General features: G+C 39.3%; 3 protein-coding genes across 3 annotated transcripts in view; 2 read left to right on the plus strand and 1 right to left on the minus strand.

Annotated features, from left to right (window-relative positions):
• The window catches only part of LOC106340299, a 5,478-nt gene extending 4,779 nt beyond the window's left edge, over nucleotides 1–699 (plus strand). The window contains 3 exon segments of the mRNA XM_013779181.1: nucleotides 1–215; nucleotides 405–617; nucleotides 619–699. The exon segment at nucleotides 1–215 is cut by the window's left edge and continues 14 nt beyond it. Coding sequence (XP_013634635.1) covers nucleotides 1–215; nucleotides 405–617; nucleotides 619–699 — 509 coding nt within the window.
• A 1,196-nt stretch (nucleotides 700–1,895) lies between these two features.
• LOC106343575 (probable pectinesterase/pectinesterase inhibitor 25) lies at nucleotides 1,896–4,761 on the plus strand. The gene is given in 5 exon segments (XM_013783197.1): nucleotides 1,896–2,803; nucleotides 3,335–3,692; nucleotides 3,795–3,986; nucleotides 4,158–4,462; nucleotides 4,464–4,761. Coding segments are annotated over 5 exon segments (1,866 nt in total). The 5' UTR covers nucleotides 1,896–1,996; the 3' UTR covers nucleotides 4,668–4,761.
• Nucleotides 4,762–6,046: 1,285 nt separating this feature from the next.
• LOC106340308 (putative pectinesterase/pectinesterase inhibitor 24) lies at nucleotides 6,047–7,658 on the minus strand. The gene is made up of 2 exons (XM_013779193.1): nucleotides 6,627–7,658; nucleotides 6,047–6,135 (listed from the first exon to the last, which is right to left on the minus strand). The coding sequence occupies exons 1-2, from the start codon at nucleotides 7,624–7,626 to the stop codon at nucleotides 6,047–6,049; spliced, it is 1,089 nt and encodes a 362-aa protein (XP_013634647.1). The 5' UTR covers nucleotides 7,627–7,658.
• Nucleotides 7,659–11,738: the final 4,080 nt, after the last annotated feature.

Here is an 11,738-nt window from a genome sequence, read left to right on the forward strand (position 1 = left end):
TGGATCATTCGGATTCGTTTCTTGTTGGGAGTGAAGGTAGTTGGTTTGGGACGAGCAGGAGAGGACGGGTTCATGGCGAAGGGGTTAAGATGTTGACGCCGAGTTTCGGGGAGCCTAGACAGTGTTTTCCTTTGAAAGGAGGCAGTGGCTATGTTCAAGTCAGGCTAAGAGGGCATATAGTACCTGAGGCTGTTACCTTGGAGCATGTCTCTAAGGTAATACTATTATACTTTCACCTAAGGAGATTGGTTTATATATGTTAATTTGATTCCTTATAAAGGATTCTCTGTGAAACTGCTAGCTGTATCAGTTACTTTGAGCAATATATTCAGTTGTGTTCTTGTGCTATATACTTCTTGTCAACCATACTGATGTTACGGTTTATGCACCGTGAAATCGAACAGGCTGTGGCGTATGACAGATCGAGCGCTCCAAAGGATTGCCGTGTGTCAGGATGGCTAGAAGACAAAGATATGGAGAGTGAAACGATGCTCTTTCTTACAGAGTTTACTTACGATTTGGACAGATCCAACGCACAGACATTCGACGTTGCTGATTCTGCTCGCTCGGGACTTGTTAATACTGTAAGGCTAGAGTTCACATCGAATCATGGAAGCTCTTCAGTCTTCACACACTTGTATCTACAGATTCAGGGTTCATGGTCGTGAGCTAGACTCGGTATCTGTTGTTCATGCTTGATCTGAAGTTCCACGTTGAACCCCTCTTCTCTTTGTAACATTCCCACATAGATATCTCTTCTTCACGTGATGTATTTAGTATTTCTATACTTCAAATCTTCTTCTTTTTACCATTTTTAGATTTTTTTTAACATTTGCAGAATAGGAAAGGAAACACACATCGATATTATTCTAAATCTGGTTTGGTTTGAAACCAAAGAGAATTAGTTTCGTATTCGGTTGTATGTCTTCTTTATTATGCTACATACAAGTCTAGTAGATAAAACATGTACTCTCTTTATTCCAAAATGTATTATTTTTCAAGACAATGCACAATTATTTAAAAAATATATTTACTTACAAATATCATCAAAATATAAATTAAAAATTATTTAACTAATTACAAAAATATTAGAAAATATTATTAATTATACAGTTTTAATAAATTTAAAAATTATCAAAAATATGAATAACATTTACATACTAAAACATAATTTTTTTTTTAAATCATACATTTCGAAACAAAGAGAATATATTATTTAAAAACAATGATTATTTTTTAGACATGTGGTACTGTTATGATATGCCATGAAGAGCCAACGAGGAAGTGTGTGAGTGTGAATTGTGGAATAGACAAGAGTGACGACTTCTAATACTCTTCACCGTCTTGCCTTCACGCGTTGCCTTGTCCAAAAGCTCCCCAACACATCACATGCATGCATTTCTCGGTCAAAATCAAATCATATGAAACATAAATTTTCTAACAAAAGTCAGACCCACCTTGTTAATCTCTAAATAGTATTAATTGCAAATTAGTCTCGAGATATGTATAAACATGCCTGATTGCGTTTTTCTATTACAGACGACTTGCAGTTTCTGGCATAACAATTTGGAGAGATGTATAGACATGCCTGATTGCTTTTTTCTATTACAGACGACTTATAGTTTCTAGCATAACAATTTGTACTAAACAAAAATTTTAAACACTAGAAAATACCCAATTTACGGTTAAATCACATGAAAGCAAAACTCTTTCTAATCAAGTCAACGCGGTCCACCGTCACATAACCAACTTTGGGTGGACCACCGGCTACAAAAACAAATAAATCCTACACATAACACATGAAACTCTTTATTTGACCAAAACGAAATTATATACATGTAATATTAATTATTAGACCAACATGCATTACATAATTTAGTTACCCTCGAACCCATGGATTCATTAAATACCTCAAGCTCCTAGTATCTCCCTATATATACACACAATATAGCCAATTCACTAAACAAACACCATAACATAACACAGATAAAACAAAATGAAAACACTCCACTTCTCTTCTTCTCTCCTGTTCCTGTCAGTTCTTTTCCTCTCATGTGCGTTTCTAATCTCACCACAGTCTCCCTCACCGTCCCCTTCTGAGCTTCCGTCACAGCCACCTTCCGTGCCTCCATCACAGTCACCTTCTTTGCCTCCGACACAGTCACCTTCCTTGCCTCCGTCTCAGCCACCTACCTTGCCTCCGTCTAAGCCACCTTCTTTGCCTCCTACACAGTCAACTTCGGACGCTTGTAAGTCAACTCCATACCCAAAGCTCTGCCGTACGATCCTCTCCGCCGTCAAATCCTCACCGTCCGACCCCTACAGCTACGGCAAGTTCACGATCAAGCAATGTCTCAAACAAGCGAGCCGCCTCTCAAAAGTCATCAACGGGTACGTACGCCGCGTGAGAAGCAAACCCGGCTCCATGACGGCCGAGGAAATAGGCGCGGTGGCGGACTGCGGCGAGTTAGCTGAGCTGAGTGTGAGCTATCTTGAAACCGTCGCGGCTGAGCTCAAAATGGCTGATATGATGACGGCGGCGCTCGTGGAGCATGTGAACAGTCTTTTAAGTGGTGTGGTGACGAACCAGCAGACGTGTCTTGACGGACTAGTGGAGGCCAAGAGTGGTTTCGCCGCCGCGATTGGATCGCCGATGGGGAATCTCACTCGCCTTTACAGTGTGTCGTTGGGGCTTGTGAGCCACGCGCTTAACCGTAACTTGAAGAGGTTTAAAGCCTCTAAAGGGAAGATTCTTGGTGGTCGTAACTCAACCTATCGCGAGCCGCTCGAGACTTTGATTAAGGTAATCAAACTTTTATTATTACTATTATTTGCTTCTGGAAATAATAACAAAATATTTAATCATGGTTTACAATAATGAAACTATCGTTTAGGAGGACAGATACTGATTAAGTTTTAATATATGGTTTGCATTTACTTGTTTAGGACGTAGGGATTGATAAAATATTCGAACATATCTTTAAGTTTCTAGATCGAGTCAGAATGAAATGGACGTGCTCTTGTTGTGTGTGTGATCCAGAAGCATAAGAGAGTAAATGTCACATGGCCTACGCTCATTTTTAGGCCACATTTTATTGCAAGTAAACGATGATCAACTGGGTCGCTCATCTTTGACTTTTAAAAAAAATCAGTTGGGTCCACACTCGAATCCAACTGTGTTCACGTGGATTCCCTCATCATAGGATGGTCCACCGTCATTTCGTGCGGCTACAATAAACACTGATTTAGCAATACATGAAATTATAACCTAATTATGTAATAATTAAGAGCATATTAACATGTTTTGATATACTTTTTTTTATTTTTTCATAAGGTTTTACGTAAAACATGCGACAATGACAAAGATTGTCGGAAAGCTGCCCGGAAGCTGGGTGAGCTTGGGGTGACTAGCGGCGGTTCCATCCTTGTCAGTCAAGCGGTTATCGTCGGTCCATACAAATCCGACAACTTCACAACCATTACTGATGCAATAGCAGCAGCACCTAATAACGCTAGACCGGAGGATGGTTACTTTGTCATATACGCAAGGGAAGGTGTCTACGAAGAATATATCGTTGTTCCAATCAACAAAAAGAATTTATTGCTTATGGGAGATGGAATCAATAAGACGATCATTACGGGGAACCATAATGTTGTTGATGGTTGGACTACGTATAATTGCTCGAGCTTTGGTTAGTTTTTCTTTTATCTTCTTCTAATTTGTTCACTTTACTCATTTGGAATTGTGCCTAGCAAATTGCTTAGTGTATGATAGTGTTAATTTGATTTTGTAGCGGTGACTGGAGAACGGTTCATGGCAGTTGATGTTACATTCAGAAACACAGCTGGACCTGAGAAGCATCAGGCCGTGGCCTTGAGAAACAATGCGGAAGGATCCACTTTCTACCGGTGTAGTTTTGAAGGCTATCAAGATACTCTCTACGTCCATTCTCTTAGACAGTTCTATCGCGAATGCGATATATATGGTATGATCTTATTGTTTATCTATATATATATATATATATATATATGTATATATATATATATATTTGGTTATTGTGTTATTGGAATATGAATTTATACGATTTTACATCAATGCCTTTTTCATTGATACATTTTAATCCTTGTCCCCCTTTTCTTCATTTCTTTTGTTATAGGTACCATCGATTTTATATTTGGAAACGCAGCTGCAATCTTTCAAAACTGCAATATATATGCTAGAAAACCAATGGCAAAGCAGAAGAATGCAATTACAGCCCATGGAAGAACCGAACCAAACCAAAACACTGGAATCTCTATCATCAACTGTACCATCAAAGCCGCACCAGATCTAGCAGCTGATCCTACCTCAACCATGACGTTCCTAGGACGGCCATGGAAGCCTTACTCAAGGACGGTTTTCATGCAATCATATATTAGTGACATTGTTCAACCAGTGGGATGGCTCGAATGGAATGGTACCCACTGGATTAGACACGATTTACTACGGCGAGTATGATAACTTCGGACCAGGGGCAAAGACAGACCGGAGAGTGCAGTGGTTAGGGTACAATTTATTGGACATGGCACAAGCGATGAACTTCACGGTTTACAACTTTACCCTGGGAGATACTTGGTTGCCTCAAACCGATATTCCATTCTATGGTGGTTTGGTTCGCAAAGAATGATAATCACATCATATAAGATAATTTTTATATATGCACTTCCTCATTTAATTATAAAGCAATAAATATTCATTTCTTCTAAGTATTGGAGTCTTGATTTTTGGTGTTTAGTTATACAATTAATAAAATCATTTTATCAGTCGAACCATAATTGGTTTTGCATAATATATATGAAAACATTACCTCTTTTGAGTGTAACCAACTAACCATATTAAAGTATTTGACCAGTTTATTTGTTCATTTTATATAATTATGTATCTAAGATAACACATGCATAAAGAATTCGAACTAATAAATTTTGAATCATCAACCATATATGCTATATATGCAAAAGGCATACACAGGAGAAATAACGAACAATATCTAATGATTACGAAAAAATACAACTTATTACATTGTGTGTATTGAGTGTCAAGGATAAGTCTCGTTGAGTGGAGTTATGACACTGAACATCTTCACGAGACTGTTGCCGACTAATAAAGCGTTTCCCAGTATTTCAAGTTTCTTTTCTAATACGAAACCCTGGATTATTTCTCTCCCTCAGTTATTCCCTGATTTGGAAACGTTGCAAACTATATCGTTTGATGGCTACATTGGCTAGTTGTTGTGTTGCATTACCTCTTCATAAGTTGGTGCGGAAGGATTAAGTGATACTGCTCCTATTAGAGAAACAGAATCTGTTTGTGGAAAATGGATTCTAATCTCATTAACCGAAAAGTGTAGCTTACATGGAGTTTATATACACTTACGTTTAACCATAGTAAACCACAAACAATAGAATGAAAGTCTAATCTACTCTAAACTGGACTGAACCGACCATCTAAATTAATAGTCTCCCTCATACAAATGTTATGCAAACCCATCTTGCGTATATTTTTCCGGAAAGGAGTAGGATAAAGTGCCTTGGTGAGAACATCGGCCAGTTGATCACCAGTACGCACATACATTGTCTTGAGAAAACCATCTTTCATCTTTTCCCTTACCTTGTGACAATCATTTTCTATGTGCTTGGTGCGTTCGTGAAACACCGGTTACTCGCGATGTGCAGAGCCGCCGTGTTGTCACAGTAGAGATATGTAGGAAGTGTAATAGCTCCAAAAATAATTTTTTTTACAAATACATTATTTTTGCATAGATACATATGAAATATGATATTTTGTATATTATCTTATTTCGTTTTCTATGCACATAAAATATCATCGGTTCAAATGACCTCTCTAACGCGGTGCATGCGTGCTATCCAGTATCCAATAGGAATGCAGCGACTGTTTCTCATGATTCATGATTATTTATAAGTGCTTATAATAATTAAGTGTTTTATTCTTCAGGACAATTAAATTTTTGAACGAAGTTAATCTAGAACAACTAATCTCTAGTACATTTCAAAGAAATATAGAGTGCTTTTGACATTTAGAACATGTATAATGGCCAACATATACATATGCAATGGAGGACACTTTCCCGAACACAGCTGTGGAGAACACATGTAAGAAAGTATATAAACTGGTTTCTTGAAGCATAACAAAGTATAAAAACCTAGTTTCTTGAAACATAGCACATCAATCATATAATTGGTTTCTTGGTTGACAATCAAGGATTTATATATCTTTCCTGTAGAAATTATGTCACATAAGATCTATTTCGGTTGTATTATTAGGTAGCCACATGACAAGCATTCAAGTTATTTCATATAGCTGAAACTAATAATGTTCTAAAAATTGATATAGAATATGCGATAAATGCTTGGCAAAGCAAATCATTCTAAACTAACCAAATTGAAAATCTGGAGAAATTATTAGTTTTATTGATATTATCTTAACAAAAAAAAAAATTAATTCTTTTGATAAAAAAAAAATCTTTAGTTCTCAATATTAATCCTCTAGGTTACTAGATTAGTTGGTTCATCATATCATGTTATGTGTTTGGGCATAAAATAAATGGTCAATATTTCGAGAGAATTACCGAACGTGGCGCTCTGGAAAGTGGGAGTTCCATCAATGACATTGAGTTTACCAGAGACAATACTCTTGCTCTCTCCATCTCCAACCACAACAACATTCCACATGGTCTTCTCCACTTTCACATTCTCAAAATAAACTCCTTTCTTCACATATATAACCGTCCTCTTGTCACTCTTCTCAGGCACATCCTTTAAAGCCGTACTTATCGTCTTACACTTCCCCGAACCATCCTTCGCCACCACAATATTCGCCACTCTCCTCAAATCAGTGCTCTGCAACAACCTCCTCCCCACGTTTAAATCCACCGCCACGTCAGCACTCTGCAAACGCCTCCTGAGTTTGAAGGAGTCAGCTATCTTACCGAGCCATGTGATGATAGCCAAGGCGTTACTCGTTAGCTCCGTTGCGTTCTTGAGCTGACTTTCTCCGAACGTCTTAGAATCTGGATGGTTAGACTCAGCCAACGTCTCTGTACAAGTATCTTGGTACGTCTCTGCTGAGCTCAGCCATGTACGGAGGTCACTGACTAGCTCAGGTAACGTGACGTCACCGTTTTGTGATGATGTCAACGTGTTTTCGAGGTTATCTATCGTTAGGTCAAGAAGCTCGACGCAAGCATGCATGGTGGTGTTGTCTCCTGAAGAGGAGAAAGCGTTGAGAGCTTTCGTGGCTTCTGCGATTGTGATCTTGACGGCGTATATAAAGAGCTGTTCTGGATTGAGGCTGCTTGCGTTTGGAGCTGATCCGACCGTTTCGAAACACTTGTCTTTATGTAGTGTAACGTCGCAAACGGCTTTAACGGAAACGGAGATTGAGTCTCCGTTATCGCTGGTTTCCACCGTCGTTGACTTCTTGTTAGACATGGTTCCGAAGACGGCTCCGATCACGATACCGACGAGAACGAGTAGTGATACGACGATGATTGTGATTCTCTTCCTCGAGTTCCGACGAGCTTCGAGCACATGTTCACGCTCGTCGACTTTACCGTAGGAGGAAGACATTTTCCTCCTTTCGTTTTTGATATATTCTTCGTTTGAAGTTTTTCTTTTTTGTTAGGTTTGGTTTGGAGATAGCAGTCCATATTAATACATTGAAAAAAATATAATACTTTGAATAAACTAACAGCGCCTTACGTGCGATGCATAAAGCAGGCTATAAAATTTTATTTAGTTATTAAGAGCACCATTATCCGGTGGAAGCACCGTAACCTAGTGATTAAAGTTTAAAAGCTTTTACATCTAGGTCTAGGGTTCAAATCTCAGACTATGCAATTTCTTGCAGATTACAGAAAATCCAGGTTTTCAAGTCCCGGAGAAAACGATTTATTAAACAATTATCAACATGGTGCAAGTAAATCTGATCAGGCGTGAATCTTCATAGGACGGCTCAGGTGATGCAATTAGGCGTAGGTCTTCATAAGACAAGTAGTTTTCTCGGTTGTTGAATCGTCTATATAATCTTTCTCATATCATAATTGTAATATACTAATAATTCAGTGTTAAAAAAAAGAGCACCATTATCCTAGAAATCCTAAATGGATCTCTTATTTTTTTTTAATATTTTTTAATTTTAAAAGTGAATTAAAAAACTAGATTAAGAGATCCGAAAATTTACGTGCTCCATTGCAATTCTTTTATTTAAAGATTCTTACATTTTTTTTTTAAATTAAACACTAAATTTTTTTGATTTTTTTATTAAACTTAAATTTTTCCTTAAAATATAGAGTGAATTAGTCCAATATCCAAGAACTTGTGTGAAATTAGGTAAATGCACAACACAGTAAAAGTATGGGGTTTAAAATTTACTATTAATTGTTACAATTACAATTCAGTCCTTCTCTGCAGTTGTGGGGGGGGGGGATTGCGCAAGAGAGAGAATATAATCATTCATTTTTGTCTATTTATGAAAGTAACCGGAGACAACTTGTGTGAAAAGAAAGAGTAGCCGGACACTTCTTCCCACACTGGCATAGAGGACCTTGCTCTTCTTGTATACATAGGATTTGATGTCGCGTCAGAGGCCGGACTCTAAGTCGTCTCCATGGCCTTAGAAAGATGGCGATGAGCGACTGCAAAATATAGAGTTAAGGGTTAAAAGAGGCCTCTGTAAGTCAAAGAACACGTTTTTTGTGTTGGCCGGTGATGACGGCAATGACGGCAATGACAGTGAAGTTGGACGGTGAAGGAGGTGATTTTGTCAACAATTATGGCTTTCACATGTCCAAGCCTCTTCTATAAATACTCAATGCAAGGTGAAGAGGAAAAACATTCCAAATGTAAAACAAGAAAACTGAGAGAGAACGAGAGAAGAGAAGAGAAGAGAAGAAGAAAAAAAAATAAAAAAAAAGATTTTTTCTCACAAAAAATCTTTTTTAAGAAATTACGAGTAATTTCTGAGTGTATTTGGGATCGGGGTGTGAGTTGTGAGCTTGTAAAATTTCTTTGGTTGATAATAAAAGATCTGTAGCAGGTCCAGAGACGTAGGCAACATTGGCCGAACTCCGTTAACAATTTTGTGTGTGTGCTTCTTTCCCGCTCCCATAAATTCTGGCTTTCCGCAAAATTTGACCGCGTATTTCCTAACAACTGGTATCAGAGCTGGAGTTACGGTGATCGGTCAAATTTTTTGCGGAGTTACTATTCACGTGGACAGTAATTCGTGAATAGTGAATTTTGTCGGTAACATCGGTTTGTCGACGGAGGTGTTCTAATACACGGTGTTTCCAGAAACGATGGGAGGCGAAGATGGTTTGGCGCACAGTATCGGGAAATTTGACGGTACAGATTATGCATTCTGGAGAATGCAAATCGAAGATTATTTGTACGGAAAAAAGCTTCATCAACCGCTGAGCAAGAAGCCTGAGAAGATGGATCAGGATGAGTGGGAGCTCCTTGACAGACAAGTTCTGGGTGTTATAAGGTTAACACTGTCGAAAAACGTTGCTCACAACGTTGTGAAGGAGAAGACCACAGAAGGGCTCATGAAAGTTCTCTCTGATATGTATGAGAAACCTTCGGCAAACAGTAAGGTGTTTCTTATGAAGAAACTCTTTCATCTGAAGATGGAAGAAGGTGGCCTGGTTACCGCACATATAAACGAGTTCAACACGATTGTCAACCAACTGTCATCAGTTGAAATCGAGTTTGAAGATGAAGTGCGAGCACTGATTTTGTTGGCATCTCTGCCAAATAGTTGGGAGTCAATGAGGGTAGCGGTTAGTAATTCTGTGGGTACTCAAAAGCTTAAATTCAATGATGTTAGAGATCGTATCCTTGCTGAGGAAGTTCGAAGGATAGACTCTGGGGAGGCATCAACGAGCTCTGCTTTCAACGTGGAAAACAGAGGGAGAAACCCAGATAGAAATAACCGGAGTAATGGTAGATCGAAGTCAAGGAATGGACGGGGTCAGTCCAAATTCCGACAGCCTGCAGAGTGCTGGAATTGCGGAAAGATAGGTCACATTAAGAAGAATTGCCGAGCACCACCGAAGAAGGAAGACAACACTAGAGGCGGAGCCAATGCAGTGACACGTGAAATCGATGATGCATTGGTAGTGTCTGTTGATTCCCCGAGGAAAATAGAAGCTCGTGATGCAGCTACAAGTACCACCAAAGAGTCAATATCCTATGTTGATAGCTCAGTCGATTCATAAGTGAAGCTCGTGTTTCAGCCACAAGTACCACCAAAGCGTCAATATCCTATGTTGATAGCCCAATCGATTCATGGGTTCTTGACTCAGGAGCGTCATGGATGAACCGAACCTTGAACGAGCGTGCAAGGAGCATGAGATTGCACTGTGGATTACCAAAGACATTTTGGGCAGATGCAATCAGTACTGCAGCCTACATAATCAACAGAGGACCGTCTGTACCGTTGGGATTTAAGATCCGTGAAGAAGTTTGGAGCGGAAAGAAAGTAAATCTTTCTTATCTAAAGGTGTTCGGATGCTTAGCTTATGTTCATATTGATGATGCTGCAAGAAGTAAACTTGACTCGAAGACTAAAAAGTGTTACTTCATCGGTTATGGTGACACGGAGTTTGGTTATCGGTTTTGGGATGACGAAAATCGGAAGATCATCCGCAGCAAAAATGTTGTGTTCAACGAAGAAGCGTTGTACAAGAATAAGCTAAGAGAAGTCTCGAAAAGGAAAGAGCCTGGAGCTGTTGACTTAGAAGATATCCTGACACCGGAGTTGCCACAGGATACCGCAACAGCAGAAGAAGAAATCTCTCAAGACGAGAGTGGTGAAGCTGAAGAAAGTGATGATTCTGAAGTGGTCCCATATACACCAGTCACGGAGTTACGACGGTCAAGCAGAATCATCAGAAAGCCAGTAAGATTCTCTCCATCGCTCAACTACATTCTGCTCACAGACAGAGGCGAGCCTGAATGTTATGAGGAAGCTATGCAAGTTGATGAGTCGATCAAGTGGGAGCTTGCAATGAACGACGAGATGGACTCGTTGTTATCCAATCACACGTGGGAGTTAGCAGATTTGCCTAAGGAGAAAAAGGCATTGCATAACAAGTGGGTCTACCGAATAAAAGAAGAACCTGATGGAAGTAAGCGCTATAAAGCGAGGCTTGTTGTGAAGGGATTCCAACAAAAAGAAGGCGTTGACTACACCGAAATCTTCTCTCCTGTAGTCAAGATGGTGACCATCAGAACGGTTCTTGGGCTGGTAGCACAAGAAGATCTGCATCTTCAACAGATGGATGTGAAGACGGCATTTCTTCACGGTGATTTGGATGAGGAAATTTATATGAAGCAACCCGAAGGCTTTGAGATCAAAGGGAAGGAAAGCCTTGTTTGCAAGCTGAAAAGGAGTTTGTACGGCTTAAAACAAGCTCCAAGACAGTGGTATAAACGGTTCGACAACTTTATTAAAGGCGTTGGTTTCTTGAGGTGTGAAGCTGACCACTGTTGTTACTTCAAGACGCTTGAAGAGTCCTACTTGATATTGCTCCTATATGTCGATGACATGCTGATAATAGGAGCAGACTTGCACGAGATCAATAGCTTGAAGACGAAACTCTCAGAAGAGTTTACGATGAAAGACCTTGGAGAAGCAAGACAGATTCTAGGGATGAGAATCAGTAGGAGCAAGGAAG

The sequence above is a fragment of the Brassica oleracea genome, chromosome C1, assembly GCF_000695525.1.
Source record: "Brassica oleracea var. oleracea cultivar TO1000 chromosome C1, BOL, whole genome shotgun sequence".
NCBI lineage: Eukaryota > Viridiplantae > Streptophyta > Magnoliopsida > Brassicales > Brassicaceae > Brassica > Brassica oleracea.